Source organism: Oreochromis aureus, linkage group 14, assembly GCF_013358895.1.
Source record: "Oreochromis aureus strain Israel breed Guangdong linkage group 14, ZZ_aureus, whole genome shotgun sequence".
NCBI lineage: Eukaryota > Metazoa > Chordata > Actinopteri > Cichliformes > Cichlidae > Oreochromis > Oreochromis aureus.
Window position 1 is genome coordinate 18,582,854 of NC_052955.1, and position 18,007 is coordinate 18,600,860.

At 39.9% G+C, this 18,007-nt stretch overlaps 2 protein-coding genes across 6 annotated transcripts; both read right to left on the reverse strand.

Annotated features, from left to right (window-relative positions):
- Positions 1-511: 511 nt before the first annotated feature.
- On the reverse strand, positions 512-5,331 carry LOC116314754 (4F2 cell-surface antigen heavy chain). Of its 5 annotated transcripts, XM_031732877.2 has the most exons (9): positions 4,573-5,330; positions 3,267-3,431; positions 3,086-3,168; positions 2,933-3,010; positions 2,791-2,846; positions 2,697-2,706; positions 2,511-2,576; positions 1,985-2,092; positions 512-1,675 (listed from the first exon to the last, which is right to left on the reverse strand). In XM_031732877.2, exons 1-9 carry the CDS (start codon positions 4,910-4,912, stop codon positions 1,286-1,288), a joined length of 1,296 nt encoding a protein of 431 aa, XP_031588737.1. In that variant the 5' UTR covers positions 4,913-5,330; the 3' UTR covers positions 512-1,285. The 5 variants fall into 5 exon arrangements, with proteins under 5 accessions (XP_031588737.1, XP_031588734.1, XP_031588736.1 ...); XM_031732874.2 differs by having other exon boundaries at positions 513-1,675; positions 2,511-2,706; positions 4,573-5,331; XM_031732876.2 differs by lacking the exon at positions 2,933-3,010 and having other exon boundaries at positions 513-1,675; positions 2,511-2,706.
- Positions 5,332-7,355: 2,024 nt separating this feature from the next.
- ppm1na (protein phosphatase, Mg2+/Mn2+ dependent, 1Na (putative)) lies at positions 7,356-13,781 on the reverse strand. Its single transcript, XM_031732872.2, has 6 exons — positions 13,250-13,781; positions 11,944-12,515; positions 10,857-10,974; positions 10,649-10,763; positions 10,491-10,554; positions 7,356-8,844 (listed from the first exon to the last, which is right to left on the reverse strand). Exons 1-6 carry the CDS (start codon positions 13,653-13,655, stop codon positions 8,812-8,814), a joined length of 1,308 nt encoding a protein of 435 aa, XP_031588732.1. The 5' UTR covers positions 13,656-13,781; the 3' UTR covers positions 7,356-8,811.
- Between the last annotated feature and the right edge of the window lie 4,226 nt (positions 13,782-18,007).

Genomic DNA, 18,007 nt, shown 5'->3' on the forward strand with positions numbered 1-18,007 from the left:
ATAGTCAACAAAGTTACTTTGCACCGTTTTTCTTCTATGAGGCCTGATGTTTGAAGAATATGAAATGGAAGCCCTCATGGAGAGAGAGAGAGACTGTGTGTGTGTGTGTGTGTGTGTGTGTGTGTATTCATTTCTCATTTTTTTAGTGGTAAGTAAAAGTTGTCATAAAAAAAGGTTTTGCAACAGTACAACGCACTTTTTCATTTTTATGTTAACAATATTAGAGATAATATAACATGGAGGCCTGTGAGAAAGATGTGATCTTTTAAAAAGTATAATTGCTTAATAGGTTTATTCAGATGCATCGCAAAAAGAGTTGCAGATTTGGAATTCCAGTGAATTTCACTGCAGATGCCGATGATCCTGTAAGAAAGTTTCTTGAGAAGTGAAATGCAGCACAAAAATTACTGAAATAACAAGTTTTCCGACATGATTCAGAGTGAAACGGATGACAATGAGGAACTTTTAAAACAAAAAGTGCCATATTAGCAGTAAATGACTCAGCAGTTGCACGATGGCAGCTGATTTTGTAAACACCATGTACCAATACCGGTTTGCTGTTTTTAGAAACTCTTTATTTGCAGTTGATGATTTTTTACTGTCAAACTTTAAGAGTTGGGGGAGCAGCTGGACAGTTACTTGTTCTGCAGCTTCACCTTGTGGTTACTTAGTGTAAACATCCAAAGCTGGAGAGACTGTATTACCAAGTGTTTTCTCAGGCAGCCACACTTCACCACTAATCGAGTGTGACAGAAAGGGTTATGTTGCAAGTCCCGTTCATTCTGTTCTTTGATTGGCAGGCTTGATTAGGCTGTTCAGCATTCATTGTATCATTTTGTTAGGACATACTTAGCGTAAATGACCGTTTCAAAAATTCAGTAAAAATGGCCAAGTACTCAAAATACAAGAGAACGCTTTGGTTACAATGAGAACACTCGGGAAACTGTCAAATTTGTTCACAGTTGTAAAAAGGATTATTTCACTTCTGATACAAACACACTTATAATTTGTTATATAGACTCAGTGTGAATTTATCATTTTAACTCTTTAAACACTTAAAATTTTGTGATGTGAAGTCAAGATTTACTTGTTATCTCAGTTCATACAGTCATGCTATATTATAGATATATTACAGATCCCACTGGTTAAAGGGGAACCACTCAAATGTTGCAACACAAAACAGTGACTTTATTTTCAGTGACGTCTGTGCACAGATGAGAATTTTTTTTTAAAAACAGCTGCATCACTGTGGTTTGAGATAAACTGAAATCCTACCACAGAAACGCTATGAATAGTTTTGTGCCTCCAAAAGTTTGATTACGATGGCTTCATAGGGCCGCAGTCTGAGACTGTAGAGAGATGTGGACACAAAACGATCCATCCCTGTGCTGGCTACAAACAGCCCGGCTTCAGGCAAGCTCGAGGCCCAGGCAGGATCCAGGCTTTGAGGCTGAAACCCAAAGTTGAGCAGAACAAGGAAGTGGACACAACCCCAGGAGCGCAGAAAGGCAAGAATTGGGGGAGATAAAGGAGAGGAAAGAGAGGAGTTGGAGGATGACGAGGTGTTGAAAGGGAGGAAGGTGAAACTGCCATACTGAAGAGCTTCTTCTCTGGCTTTGGAGAAGCTGAGGGAGGAGAAGAGCTGAAGAGCTGCACGGTTCATTTTGCTCTTGTCCTGTGGAAGAGGGGAGGATAGAGACAAATGTGAGAAAAATAAATACACCATACCCCAAATACTGCAACAGCTTTGCAAGAGTTCCAACTTCATTTGTGAAAAAAGTCAAAGAACAAGTCTTATTGAGACATTTTTATAGCAAAAGCTAGCTTCATACTGAGTGTATGAGTATCTGATAGCTCATCCATCTCTCTGTGTGACATGCAGATTTTCAGTGATGTATAATACAAGCTGCAAATGTTTCAGATGGCATCATTAGCGGTTAAAAATCATACATCAGTCAATTTAAAGTCTCAAACAAGGCTTTACCTTTGTTTTCTCCATGTCTTTATCATAATGGATTGCTGGTGATCCCGGCAGAGTCATCATCAACACCAGGAGTAACTTCTTCAGTTCCTGAGATGGGTTGCCTCCAACCTGTTAAAACAATGGAGAGAGTGGCCATATAACAACCAGCTTTTCAAACTAAAGCTGAAACAATAAATATGTAATGGCACGTAGTGCATAGAGCTGCGGTTTTTAGTATCTTTGTTGCATCTTTGTAGTCTGATACTTGTAAACTGTCACATAGAAAGGTCACTGAACGATTATTAGGGTTGAGCTGAGCAGAGACAGATAATACCACTAGATTGAGCAATATGCGCATCAGCTTTTCTGACATTTAATAAAACAAATAACAGGTTTGCTTATAATGGAAAATATGACTTGATACAGTCAATTAAAATAATTGTACAAGTATTTTAGGAAAATTAGCAGAAAAATCTGTAAAATAAGCACTTTGCTATCAAAATATACAAGAATTGACTAAGATTTTATTTTCATAGAGAAATCTTACTGTCCAGCTGGGCCATATGTCATCTCCTCTTGTTTGTAGGCATCTCTCTACAGCATCAGCCACTTCCTGTGCAAACAGTGGGTGATGTGAATGAGGGAGAATGGACCTCATGACCACATCCACCAGTGTTACGTTGACCTGACGGGAACCATTTAGTGGACGCAGAACATCTGACGTCTGTTTTACCACCACAATCCTGAAATTAAACATTTTTTTTTCCAGCAATCCTTGAGCTTCCTTTATAACATGAAAAACTCTGTATTTACATGCATAACTACACCTTTCCTCCTCCGGACTGCTGAATTCCCCAAAGACACGTCTCCACTCCAGCAGAGTCTGAAAATTACGCATTTAATTGGGAAAACTGAGCTTATGGTAACACTGCTTGTAGCAAAATTCAGAACGAGTAAATATCATTTGACCTTTTCTGAATATGCTGCATCAGTGTCACAGATAACAAAACCTGCCACACCATTCTCCAACCAGAAGTGGAGTGCACGCTGTGGAAAGAATATCCATTTCATATTTTAAGAACTCCTGCGTCACTGGGTGCATGATCAGAAAGCAGGTTTTACCTGTGTGGTAGCTGAGAGGTTTCCAGTTATACCCTGAGGTGCCAACAGATCCAGTTTACACAAGTCAAGAACAATTTTGAGATCTGCAGGACCAGCACGAAGCACGGTAATCAGTAATAAAGGCCCATAAAACCAGGTCTGAATGCCATTATGCAAAAAAAAAAGAAAGTTATTTACTCACCTGCTTTGTGGCTCTCACTGAGCAGATGTTGCATCCAAGCCAGTGGAGCAAAGTTTTTATCAGCGGCAGTGAGGTTTAAAGGAAAGACCTCAACATCAAACACACCCTTCAGGATTAGAGCCCCTATACCCAAAGACTTGAGGTAGGGAAGCTGCTCGTCCATTGCTTAAGAAAACACATATCAGAAAGAGTTACTTATTTTTAATCAGAATGCCATGATGTTCAGTTTCCTCATGTGATGGGTTTGCATTCATGTTTATTTCAGCAGAGCTGTTATTTATCATTTATATTGAAGAACATGTTGCACACAGATGCTCATGTGGGATTAAAAAAAAAAGTTTTCTATTTTCAAAGCAAACGCAACAACAGTTTCTCAGTCTCTCATAATTTTGATACAATCATGTGGTAGCCCATAGTATTGATCGCACAGTCAGATAAAGTAGTTCTCAGCACAGAGAAGAGCCCAAGTGCAGCTTTTGGCCTCACAGTAATAGTGAAACTGTTTAACTAAAAGCAATAATTGGTGCAAATACAGCCACATTTGCACATTTTGTGGGTACAATGACACCTGTGTGGTTTTAAAAGCTCTCTGTTTCATGCAGATCTTCCTGTTATTGCCCCTACCAACATAAATGCGGTGGACAAAATAATGGAAAAAATGGTTTCAATAAAAACTGATGACTGCGGCTTTGGTGTTGTCATGACTGCCAGGAAGTACGTAGTTAAGTGATGGTGAATGAGGTTCGTCTAAGGCTGTGCACGCTGCAAATTTTGATATAGATCAGATACCATGTAATACGGGGCCAATGCCTTTAACTTATAAAGGCAGCTTGTGCATCATGACTGAGATGAATCATCAATTTGTAAATTCTGAATTAATTTTGATCAGTCACTGTGATTTTTACTTTCCACAATAATTAGTCAAAGCAAAACATGTTTCAGCTTCTCATCTATTTTGAAAATGGGGAACTGGAATGTAAATGTGTACGTCTTTAAAGCACTTTGGGTCAGTTTAAGTGTGTTTTAGGCTATACATAAAGATTCAGACATTTTTCATAGTGCATGTTTGACGGTTTTTCCCCCTCCATTTTCAAAAAACAAACAAACAAATAAATAAATAATTGACCACAATTTAGTGGGCTAAAATTTTACTGAAAGGATCGAAGCAAAGTATCGATCTTATGTGCTAGTGGATACTATCGATATTTGAATTGATCCGCCCACCTCTAAATTCCCCATTATGTCAATTTTTTTTAAGCAGAGAAATATGAAACTCAAATTTCAGCATTTTATTTCGGCGTCCTACCGCACATGCCCTCTGGACCCTCGGTCTGCGCCTCCGTCCACTTGTCGGCCTGCAGCTGATAGAACAGAGACTTCTGCCACCATTTCAAGGGCGTCGCAACCGGCCGGGGGCTCTTTATTATGATGGCGACAGAAGTGGCAAGTATGGTGACCCAGGCGAGCCAGAACAGCAGCACCAGGTAACAGCGCACTTTCCTCCATCCAGGCCCGTTAGCTGCCTCCAGCTCCTCTCTCGTCATGGGCCTCCACAGAGAGTCGGGCTCCGGAGTGAGCAGAGGGCATGTCTCTGAGGCCCCCGACGGCACACTGCCATAACCCACATGCCCGGCGTTCACGGGCATCTCACGCTGCTGCAGGTGGGTGACAACCCGTTCAATTAAAGGGATTATTTTCACTTTAAATGAACATTCGGACACTCAAGCTGAAGCACGCAGAAGCTGTCCAGCTGTCGCTAAAGTTTTCTTTGGACTCGCTAAGTTCGTCTCTTTCAGTAACTCGCTGTTTTCACGCGACACTGAGCACAATCACAAGGCAACTTTGTAATGAGCCGCACCTACTGTACCTGCCGGACTCAGGTGCAACAATTAATCTGACCCGCAGTCCTGTTGTCCCACTTCGTTACAGTGGAGGCACAGTGAGGGACAACAAGTGTCCATTCTCTCTTAAACAAGATTAAGCGTTTGGAGAGGGGGGGAAACAGCACAGGAAGGACTATTCAAGATTTAATTTACTGATTATTTCACATCATTCTAGTTTGTCTTTTTTCAACACTTTTATTCCCCCGTGTACTCTGTGCTCCTAATTGCTCGTGGGCATGTTTCCTCTTGTCCTTAGCTGCCCCTTAAATTAATTTCACTGGCAGTGATGGAAGGCAGAATTAACAGCTCTGAGTCAGCGCATGCAGCTCTGATGAGCTGAAACTAAAATTAGCTGAATTCTGGAAAATTTTATTCTTGCAGCACAAATTCACAACAATGGTCACTTCAAGGCACCTTGCTATAGTAAGGTAAAGAGCCTGCATTATAATAGAGAGACAGCTCTTGGTGGCAGTGGTGGGGATTTTACCATTCCTCTGTTGCAACTCTGACAGGAAACTGTAGTACAAACAGAACTGATTTTCTGAACAGATTTTCCTAGAAAGTCTGTAACTTTAAAATATGCTCAGATGATTTTCTTTTATTTAAAAGATCATACGTATAAGCCGATCCTATGTGTTTATAACTTCTTTGCACTAGAGGCTGTGGCCATCCCAGCCAAGCAAACACTTCTGTAAAAAGTGATATTTCTAAAAAAAAGTTCCAGTGTTGCCTGTAAAAATGACAAAATCCACGGACATTTTCATTAGTTTCTACAAAGTCTTGACATTTACAAGCTTTCCCTGACAGCCAAAATAGTAGCTGCCAATTTAGTGGTCCTCTGGTGGCTGTTTGGCTACATATTTCACCATGGTGTTTGAGCTAAGGTAGGAAATTGCAGCACTGGAAGGAAAAAACTGGTGAAAGTTGCTTAACTTCCTGTCGTGAGGCCACAATAGTCATTTTAAATCAGTTTAAATGAACTTAAATGCCACAAAACTCAGTTATTACTCACATTTTATATATGGTAGTTTCTTTGTGCCTTCCTCTCAGGTGCTTTTCTTCTTCTTCTTTACCTCTTCTTGTTTTTTGTTCTCTCTTGTTATATTTGTCCGCACAAGTGTTCCAAGCTGAGGGATGCTGAACATTTCCAGTGATCCGACTTGTCAGGAGTGAGGAGATGTGAAGGAGGCACAGTCCAATAAAAGCTCTGCTCTGGGAGTTAATAAAGAGGTGCTGGGCCTCATCACACCCTCGCAAAATATTCTGATGAACCCGTGAATGTCAGAAGGAGACCCCTAAAGTGCCCCATGTGTTAGTTTTAGGGGGATTTATTTGGTTTTGGATGATGAGGACAAGAGGGGTGAAAGGAGTCTAGTTTTTGGTCTTTGCTCAAATTGAAGCTGAAGGTAGAAAATTCAACCGTTTTTTGAAAGCCCAAGTTAGGATAACACTTATATTTTAGACTCTATATGTGACAGATAAAATATTAAGTGTGAAAGTAAAATAATTGTGACTGTCTATAATTGGAAAGCTGTATACATGGAGCAAACTGAGCTAACTGTGCAACAGAGATCCACTGGCTTTAACTCCACTGCAATTGGAAATTCACATTGACGTAACACATCACACCCGCCCTCTAAAATGCTGTAAATCTTAGAAGTAATGAGGTAGATGTGCTAATTCCCAGAAACCTCTCAGCCTCTTCATCCAGTTTGGTCCTCTACCCTCCCTCGCTGTCTTTCTCCTAACCTCTCCTTCATTCTTTATCCTTTTGTGTCTCTTGCTCTGGCTTTCTTCTCTCGTGGCTTACGTTTATGTTGATGTAACAAGTTATTGCTATCTGTGTGACCTTTGCTCCATGACAGCACTGTGCAAACCGATTGTTTACCGAGAGATACTGTGCTCCATCACAAGTGTCACATCATTTGTTTTCCTCATATGCAGCTTGTATACAATATCACATGGCAGTGTAAATGAGCTGCATTACACAGACGCTTCCATGATGAGCAGATAACTATCACTGTCTGACTGTGTGGTTAAATAATATTAATTACTCCCTGGATAAGCAATAGAAAATTGATGGGCAGACTCGCTGTCATATTATAAAGTACAGTAATGTACACAAGTCATGAGTCACTACTCACGTCTTAGCATTTTGCTAGTAAAATGCGAAGCTGGTGCAACAATTTATTGAGACACGCAAACATACAAATATTGATGTAAGGCAAAAACACAGTTCATTCTAACAAGCTTGATAGTCAACATTTGGTATGACCCCCTTTTACACATGAACTCTTTTAGTCAAGCATTCTTTTGATTTCTTTAAGTCGTCTTCAGAAATAGTTCTGCAGACTTGAAGGACATTCAAAGCTCTTCTTTGGACCTCGACTGCCTTTTGTTCTGTCAAGATGATCCCACACTGCTCAATAATCTTGGAGTCCATGAGGCCAGTCTATGACTGACACTCATCCACTGTGTGTTCTTCTGTCCACTGGCCATTGGCAGTGTTTTGGGGATCATTGGAAAACGTTGCCAATCATACACTTTCCAGATGGTATTGCACGGTGAAGCATAATCTGATGGTAATTTTCTGCGTTCATAATTCCATCAATTTTGAAACAATCCCCAGAGCCTCCACTGTGCTTTACTAATGGTTGACAGTCACTGTTGTATCTCTCTCCTGACACATTCTAAGCATACTGTTGTAATTTGAACCAGAAATTTCAAATTTGGATTCATCACTCTGTAAGAGCTGATTCCTTCCAGTTCTTGTGTCATTTGGCATACCTCAGCCTTTTCCTATAAATGGCTTCTTCAGGGCCGACCTTCCACTGAGACCATTTCTGATAAGTCTTTGGCGACAGTAGATGGATTAACTCAAGTACCAGATGTGTCTCTCAGATCCTGGTGGACTTTTTCTTATTTGTTAAGGATGTAAATTCCAGATACTGTTTATCTGCTGTAGATAATTTTTCTTATAGGCGTTGCCACTTTTTCTTTTGTCCTCCACAGTTGTCCAGATCCATCAAACCTTTAGAGAAACAGAGCTCTCTGTGCTAAGATATGCCAGCAACTCTTTATGAATCACATTGTTGCTGCAAAAATACTATTTTGCCTGTCAAACTGTGGTATCTTTAGTATTTTCTATAGATTCAAGTAAAGAAATGGGAAGAAATTATGTGGAGTTGCCTACTGACACAATTTTAAAATTGTTTTTTGCTAAGTTCTTGTGTGTAGCGACAACACTGTTTCCTTAGGTTAGGCGACCTTTTTTATGCTTGAATGATTCATAGGTCAGTGTTAAGTGGCTTAACAAACAGCCATGAAAGGGCTGGACCGAGAAACTGTGAAAAGCAGCCAATGTTCAAATAAAAGCTTTGAAAGATCTCCAGAAAGCCCAGAGGACTATTGCTTAAGACCACGGGGGTGCTCAAGACGTTTGCACATTAATAGGATAAAAAGATAAATAAAAACACATGCAGTGGATGTATCATTTAGTTCCTCCATATTTAATTTGATTTGACCAGAAAGCAAGTATGTGTGGCTATACCCCAAAAGAACAATACCCTATACCCAAAAAAGTTACTTAAAGAATTTTGCTTAGTGTGGTCCACATCTAAGAAGTGTCTAAGCTTTCTTCATGGTGTTGATTCTTCATGGCTTTAGTTTGAATCTTCCTCTGATCCTTCAATGTCCTGAAATGTCACAAGACAAAGACATAGTTGTTCCAGACCCGGTAATGCTATAAAATAATAATTCTATAAAGTTGTTTTGTAATTATTATTATTTCCTCCTGAGACTCTGATGAAAAAAAATGTTTCGATATTTAGATTTGTTTTTGAAAATTTGATTATTCTGTTTCAAGGAAACACATTTTAAAACTGTTATTTATTTATTTTTCACCTTCTGCTCCTGGAAGTGGACAATAGGTCTTGTTTGATCACAGAATGTTATGATGCCTGAGTGAGGCCAAAAGATATTTTACTCGGAACTGTGGAAGTGGGGTCGTGCTCAGAGCTGTCAGGTGATGAGGTGGAGGAGAACCAGACATCAGTGCAAGAAGGTTAAAAATTACAATGGAGGACATACCAGCTTTTGGGGCGCCTGAGAAGGGGTAACATGACAACACTTCTTCTTCATTATGGATAAGAAGTGTTGCACAAGCTAGACCTCTGAAGTTGTGGGATTTGAATCACTGTGTCTCCAAAGGGATCGTCATGTGAAGGGAATCATCTTTCCATGGCAGCCTTGTTACATTCTGTTCTCACTTCAGTCTCCTCAGCTCATGTATTACTTTGATGGACTCCCTAATCTTGAAAAAAATGTCTCAACTTATTGAATTGGTTTAAACTAGGAAACAGGAAATTTGGATCATAGGTTATGTATGAAGTCATGTGGTGACCACAGATATACTGAAGAAGTTTTAATGCCACCTTCAGAAATGACCATCTCTCTCTTGTTTGTGTGCTCTTTTTTTTTTTCTTTTTTTTTTTTTCTTTGTAATATAATACCGGGTTGCCTGTTTTCTGTTTGATGTAATCAGAGGAGCTCCTGTTTGGTGGTTGTGGGCAGCATTATTCTGTTTTCTTGTTTCATCCTAAAAATAAAATTTCAACCCAATTTCTGTATGGTTGAAATCGAATTGATCCTCAAAAGCTCTTATTTCCTCCTCTGAGATTTTAACCTTCCTGCTCTGATGTCTGGCTTTTCTCCACCTAATCCCCTGACAGAAATAACTCTGACTCCCCTTTCACAGTTCTGAGTTCATTTAATTCTCTGCTTCCTGAAGTAATGACTTAGGTCAGATGCTGAAGACACTGAGTCAAAGTTTTGTTTTGCAAGAGGTAAAATTAGTGTGCATTTCTGAAATCCTGCTAAATGTTTCAAAAGAATATGGAAAATATGGAAACTGCAATTTCCATCATTTTAAAAAGAAAATCTGTGTGCTCTGTTAGCTCAACCCCCACAATGTTGTATAGAATACAAAGCTCGGGATTTCCCCTTGACAGTACAAGTAAACCTGCAAGTCTTCATACTTTAGAAACTTAAACTAGAAGGTTGATCAGTCACATCAATAGCTAGCTGCAACCATATGTGTTTAATTTTAAAATCCATATCCCAAAAGTTCATTCTGTTCATGTGGATGTGTCGTTTTCAGTGGGAGAAATCCACAACTTGTGGTTTGGTTAATGTGAAGAGAAATCCTGCCCTCAGATTGTCCTGCTCTCCAGAGTCTGTTATCCCTACATTAAGGTTTTCCAACTGTAATGTGACAGAAGATAAATATCCATAGATCTACCAGCTTTTGTGACATTTCTATTGCGTGTCTTCTATGCCTTACCATAGGCTCCTGAGTCCTTAGAGCCATGATGTGTTTCTGGTACGCTGAGATGATACAGTCTCGCCTGCAAAGGTAGAAGCACTGATAGTAGGTATTTGATTCTCCAAAATTAATTCCACTTCAAACAGATCAGTGTTTGTGGCGATTCGTTTGCTCACTTGCTGGTGATTCCTCCTCCTGGGGGCAGTCCCGGCATCTCTTCTGCTGCTAGGAATTTGATCACATATAGAAGGTCAGGGTCCTCATCTCTGGACCTCATCGCCTGGATAATTTCTGTGGAGGTCAATGAGTAAAACAACCTGATTATAAAAATGGAAATTAAGAGCGATCTATTTTAGCATGCAGCAGGAAAATTATCAGCAGTACCTTCCACTTTCATATCAATTTGTTGTTCAAGCTCTGCCTCTTGTTGCAGTGCCTCCTGTGACACCTGGGGGGCGCCGGGGAAGCAGACAATGATGATGCTGATGTTATCCAAGCTGCCCTGCAGAGGGAGACAGAGCACTTTGATGCAGATGGAAATAAGAGTAGAAAGTTACATGTACTTAAGTGCTATCTGAGGTTCTTGTATTTTTTCCATGTGGTGGGAAAAAAAACTGGTTTCTTGGCTTTTTAAACACAACATTTGACTGCTGTAGTTACCAGGCTATTTGTTTTCTCTATAATTATTAGAAAAAAATGTAGCTCAGCATTATATGCTGACTAAAATTACCTAGAGGGTTATGAAAAGGTTTCAGTTAGTACATCAGTTATATGTTGTTGTATACATGACTTTAAAGAGGCTTCCACCATCTCTAAAAATTAACCTGTTGAACTGAGCAGGTACAGTAAGGCTTTTTTAGGTGAAATAAATAGCACCTCATCGTAGCCAGGATAAAGTGTCTGAGCCAGCGTCAACAGCCTCACATTCAGGCCTAATCCCGACCATGTGCGGCTTTTCTTCCTCCAATCTTGTCACCAGGATGCCTTAATACAGCTATTTATAGAGCATGCAAAGGGCTTGACAATGCCTAGATGGATAGTAACTAAAAAGCATTAAGAAGACCAGCAGGAGTAATCTACTTACGTAACAAGTTGTTAGCATAAAACCTCCTCACAGAGACTGTCCCCACCACCACCCCCCTCTTGACGTAAAGCTTGCCATTCACAAATCCACCTGTGGTAACTCTGAGTCTTACTGAAAGGTCCAGTGTGCTGAGTTTGAAGTAAACAGAAGGTCTGCTGAGATAAGACCTCACGATAACACACATGTGTTTGGGAATTAAGCAGTTCAGTTTAAATTATATATATATATATATATATATATATATATATATATATATATATATATATATATATATATATGTGTGTGTGTGTGTATTTTTAGAACATTGCAAGTCTGAGGGCTTCTGTTCAGCTTGTCACTATCAAAGTGCTTCATTATTACTGTGGATCTTGTGGCCTGATTTCTCACCTTATAGAGGCAGAGGTCAATGACTTGGGTACAAATCTCTCTCAGGTCATCGCACACCTGCAGACGGTTGCGTACAAAAGCACACAGTTCTTCATTTCCAATGGCATCCCACACACCGTCGCAAGCTAGAATTAAGAACTCGTCTTCAGGCGTCCTCTCCAGCTCGTAGACCTCTGGCTCCGGAGACACGAGTTGCTCCGTCTGCGACCTCCAGTCCACCTCCTTGAAGTCAAAGTCTCCCAGTGCCCTGGAAACAGCCAGCGAGCCGTTGATTCTCTGCAGGGTCACCGAGCCTCCGGCGTTCTGGATCCGCTCCTTTTCTCTGGGGTTGAACGGCTTGTGATCTTCGGTGTAGAAGACCACCTGGCCGTCATGGCAGAGCAGAGTGCGGGAGTCTCCGCAGTTGATAAAGTAAATGTGGCGCGGAGAAATCAGCACACTTGCTGCAGTGGAGCCACTTCTGTCCCAGTTGTCCTGACGAGCCAGTTTGTGCATATGACGATCAATGTCTAGGAAGCCTTCGCGTATCCCTTCCTTTACTTGCTCAGGATCCTCGTTTGTTTTAATCCCACCTGTTGGAAAAGAGGGAGAATCAAAGATAGATGTTTGATTTGTGCCATTTTACATTTAACCTTTAACGACACAGAACAAGTTCAGAGTATGAAAGTGCACTGGAGAGACAAACATTACTGAGCAGTACTGTAGCTGTGAGCAAACGTGAAAAACTCAATGTAGTTTTGTTTTTTTTCCTGTGGAACTGCTGGATTGAAATTACATGTTTAAATTCAGTCCCTGCGATATTTCAAGTGTTTCTAAAAGCATCTAGAATTTTTGATTTGAAAAAAAGATGCATACTGTAGTGTTGTGTTCTTTTCTTTTTTTAATCACTTTAAGTAATGCACAGTGTGCTGTAACCCTTAAGTCTGAATCTTTTATAGTCTTTATTAATCAGCTGTTAATTAGCTATTTTGTGTCCCTAAAGTAATTTAATTGACCTGTTTATCAAAGGATTTGTTTTGGGACTGAAAATACACACATTCTCTTAAAGCATTTAACTTGCCAGACTGCTTCTCCTTTGCATGATATTGCTTATTTTATTCTTTAAGAGGTTTTGGTCCTAAGCAAACTACAGCGAGTGCATTTCAAGTCTGAATGTTAATTATTAAAGCCACAAAAGACTGGAAGCGTTTTCCTGTCAAAGAAGCAAAGTAAGAACATGTTTGGGGCTTCTTTGAAGGTGTTGAGATATAAATATAAATTTCTAACAATCTTAAATTTTGATTCAGAGTCAGTGGTTAACACGTACCTGCAGCCAGGATGTGATCCAGCAGGTGTCTGGCACAATACTGTGCCACTGTGGTGCCTGCGTGTCCATCAAAAACAGCAAAGTAACCCCACTCTCGCAACTCTGCTCTCAGCTGGGGCATACAGGCGTGGGCATCCTCCATCTGAGCCCTCCACCCCTGCATGCTTGCCACAGCATAGTTCAACCCCACATGAGATCCCCCCTCAGACACATACTTTTCCAAAATGGGATGCTCCAAGTATGGGCTGGGTAGTGCGTCATCTTCATCCAAGTTGTCCTCCTCCCCAGGCCCTGTCTCCCGGGATCCTCCTTTGAAGAAGAAGGTGACCATCTTCTCTGTCTCTTTCACCAGCTGTCGGAGGAAGGAGGGAACCTCCACGTTGCTCGCCCGCCGGGCCGTCCTCATCACTCCACGGAGTCTGTGCTCAAGCTTCCTGCTCGACTTGGCGGCACCTCGTCTCCTCCGGGTGCCCCTCCTCCGCCCCTGTGTTTTTCTCAACAGGTCCAGTGCAACAGTTAGGTTATAACCCTCTTCCACCCAAAGCAGGGGAAGCAGGTAAACTAAAAGATTTTTTCAGTGAAATCCAGTTAAATGAAACACTGCATTAGTTTTCTATTTAAAAACACCAGGGACATTTTTAAAAAAAAAATCCTGCGGCTTTCTTGTAGAGAATCCTTCCTCGTCAAGACCTGGTTGGTTTTTTTTGTCTTCCTCTCTCTCTTCTTTTCTTCCTCACTTTATCGACCTGGCACTTCTATTGGCTCATCCATTTCCATGGATTTATCTCCTCAGTTTGGCCCCACCCACTCCCTTTCCTTCTTTCTCTACCTCTGACTGTGTAGTACCGGCTCTGTAGGTAATGCTGGATTATCACATGGCCAGCAAGCAAGCACAAGAGTCCTGTGTCTGCACACATGCATGGATTATAATTAGGACATTTTGCAAAACACTGACAGATCCCATGATCAGTCTTGCACGTCTGTGGGAGATTAACATCTGTGACGATCTTTAGAGAGAATTTCGGAGTGACTCATCAATTATATTGTTTATTTGTTTAGGTGTCATCGCAATAACCTGCGAGGTTGCCAGTGTTGTCCATAAGTCACTCTATAAATGTTCTTAATTTGCTTGAAATTTGATTATTGAAAAAAGAACCTAATCTTATTCATCTCTATATGTCATAATCTAGCTAGTACATTTTATTTGATAATCTAATCATGTAAATGAAACACAAGTTAATTTCAAGTGATAAAAATATACATTACTTAACAACACTAAGCCTCATCATAAAGACCAGAGAGCTCTCCTGTTAAACAAGGGAAATCACTGAGAGCTCAAAAAAAGCCACGTAGAGGACTCTGAGATGAGCGCTGTGTTAATAAATAGATTTACTTGCTCTCTGTTTAGGGTCAAATAAAACTTAAGTAGTACTTATTTTGGCATGCAGTGTTTCTTTTAAAATGTCAGGAGGCAAATTGGTGGATTTAAATTTTTACCAAAGGTCACAACTACAACAAAACAGCATCACAGGCAAAAAATATTGTATATATTATTGTTCAAAGGTCTTGAGCTACCCTTCCTTATATTTTGCTTCCAAGGACCCAGACTTTGTTGACATGAAGTGGTCTTGAGGAGTAGTTCTCCAGGCTTGAAGGTCATTTCTTTGGACATTGGCTGGATTTCACAGTTTTTCACTCCTGCCCTTATACCTGGCCATTTTCAGAGGAATATGTTTGTTTGTCAACCCACTTAACTGGGCTATGAGTCATTCAAGTGTAAACAAGGTATCTTACCAGGGATGAACCAGTGTTGGGTCTATACATAACAGACAACTTAGAACCAAATCTATTAAATTAAATCTATTTAAAAAAGAAGAAGAACGGTTTGACAGGCAATTTACTGTGTCAACAAGGTGATTCCCAAATAGATCCATAATAGCTAAAAACTTAACATGTCTCATCATGGTGTGCAGTGTGGCCTTAAAATTGAAAAAAACTGAAGAAGTTAAGGACAAAATAAGAAGTAGCAGACCTAAAAAAAATCATCTACAGAGATTAAACAGTATCTGAAAGTCATATCCCTAAGAAATGGGTATAAACCCAGCAAATCTGACAGCAACCTGACAGATAAATCTGGCCCTTAGTGACAGGGGGGCTGTCAAGAAGTTATTCTTAAGTAAGAGAAATGGAAAGAAAGGCTGAAGTATGCCACTTGACACAAGAGTGATAAATATGGCATTTTTATTTCAAAAGTAAAATAAAATGTTGGTTATCAACATTTTTGTTTCAGTCATCTGTAAAGCATGGTGCAGGGTCTGTCATGGTTTGGGGCTGCTGTTCAGCCAGTGGTGTTGGGGAAAAGTATCATCATATTTTTAATTCAACATGCATTCCTCTCTGGAAAGTGTCAGCTGGTCAGCGGCGTGATCTTTCAGGATAGAAATGATCCCAAACATATTACCCATGCAGTAAAAGCAAACCAGCAAAGAAAAGCACACAGTAGAACATTAGCAGACATGCACTGGCTTTCACCAGTTCCCAAGCTTGAGCTTGCCAGAGAACGGAACAGCTGGCTAAAGAAGAGCTTTGAATGTCCTGTGAGAAGCCTGGAAAATTATTTCTTGAGACTACTTAAAGAAATAACAAGACGGCTTGCCTAAGAGAGTTTAAGCTGTTTGAGGAATAAAGGTGATCATAACAAATATCGACTTTCACGCTCATTAGATTGATACAAACTCAGTTTTTGCCTTATATACTTTATTTCCATGTATTTGTGCACATGCTTTAATAAGTCATCGCACATATTTCCCATTTCCTAGCGAAATTTTAACAAAGTGTCTGGTGGCCCAAGACTTTTGTACAGTGCTGTATGTTCAGATATTGAGTCCCAGTGAGTTAATCATGAGTTAAATCCACTGTGAAGCTGAATTCTATTTGTGCAAACTGGACTTTTGAAACTTTTGAACCATTGGCTACCATTCTGCCCTAAATGTTGAGAATGGTAAATGGTACCAGCTCCTTTAGGCTGTGTACCATCATCTCTGATGTATGACAGAAATCTAAAAGAAGCGCTTTAATGTTCATATGAAACAGAAAGATATGCTGTTTAAGGCTAAAATGGATGATAAAAATAAGCTAAAATAAAAGTGGAAGTCATTCAGATGAAGAGACAGATGATATGCAGCAAACTGGCCCTCTAACTTGTCACCTGCTGATTGTGTGTCAGATGACACCTCTGCGTCTTAATCTAATTAGTTTGTGTATTTTTGGTTTCTGACCTGGTTTACCCGGGACTTTTGCGGTTAAGAGCGTTAAGGTCTATATGTGTCTCTTTGTTGTCATCAACCTAAAAGTAGCACTAAACCTTTTATAAACTGACACTGGTCTTTGTGTTTGTCTGATCATGGAAACTGCCAGGCGTATAACTCAGGATGTGACTGTTTGTTTTAACATAAATAAATGTAGAACTGTTCAGTTACATGTGACGCTAACAGTGGATAATAATGACTGTTTCAGCTGCATGCGTAGTGTGCTGTTGTCTCTCAAATCATTTCGTGTTTAAAGCAGTTCATCAGTTTTCTACCCCGGTTATGGAAATCATTCAAGAAAACATAAATTGTTTTTGACATCTCTCAAACATTTGGACATCAATCTGTCAAGTGAATACAATATATGGCTTAAGTAATTTGGTCTATTCCCAGATAAAACCCATTTAAGCTGTTACACATCACCTTAAAATTAGGTTTTAAAAAAAGTTTTGTAAATATGTGAAATTTTATATAAACTATGAAAAGGAAAATATATCTGAATTTCTTCAGGTCGTCTTTGTTGAGGCACAGCTTTGACCTAGTGGCAGCTGCCATGACGTCACTCAGCTTGCACTTCTGTTCAGTTTTTTTGTTTCCTTTTTTTATGGCAAAAATCTAGTTTAAATCTATATTTTTCCTTTTTAAATTTCCTTTAGTTACTTTACAAATGATTAAAAAAATGACTCAAACATCTCAGTATAAGAGCTGGGGTTTGGATACATTAGCAGTGTACAGTTTTAGAACTGAAATGAAGAGTCTGTGTTGTAGTTCGAATGCTGAATTTTGAATCAAAGGCAGAATAAAAAGCATTATGAAGACATCACACAGCACTTTTTTTTTTATTAAACCTTTGTAAATTAATTAAAAACCAAAATATCACAGTTTTTATAGCTGCACAACACTGCCTCCTGGTGTTCGATGTTTCCCGGGCCTTGTTTCCAATCTAATTAAAAGCTTTTACTTGAATTTCTATGTTACAATATATTATATACTGCATCTTTTATGACTGTGGTTTTAGTTGTGTTTTTTTAATATGAGAAAACAGAATCTGATCTGTATTACTAAAACAAACTAAAACTGACAAACCTTACATGTTAGTAATGGGATGTAATTGAGGATTCAGCTCACCGTGCCCGACCTGAAATGATTCCTTCTCTGCGTATGCTTTGCTTTATGTTCATGTTTTACATTATTAATGTCTTCCTTCTCTGACGGCCTGATTCGATCAGATCCTGAGATGGGATCACATGATGACAGAGAGAGGGAGAGGGGATAGATGGGCGTAGAGTAGCTGTGAATGGGAGATGACAACAAGCTGAGACAGACAGACACTCGTGCTCCCCCCCACCCCTTTTGCTGTAGCGTACACTACTACTACAGCTGCAGCCTTAGCGATGGAAGAGGAGATGTAGAGGGGAGGATGGTGGAGTGAGGCAGGGCGGGGCTGTTG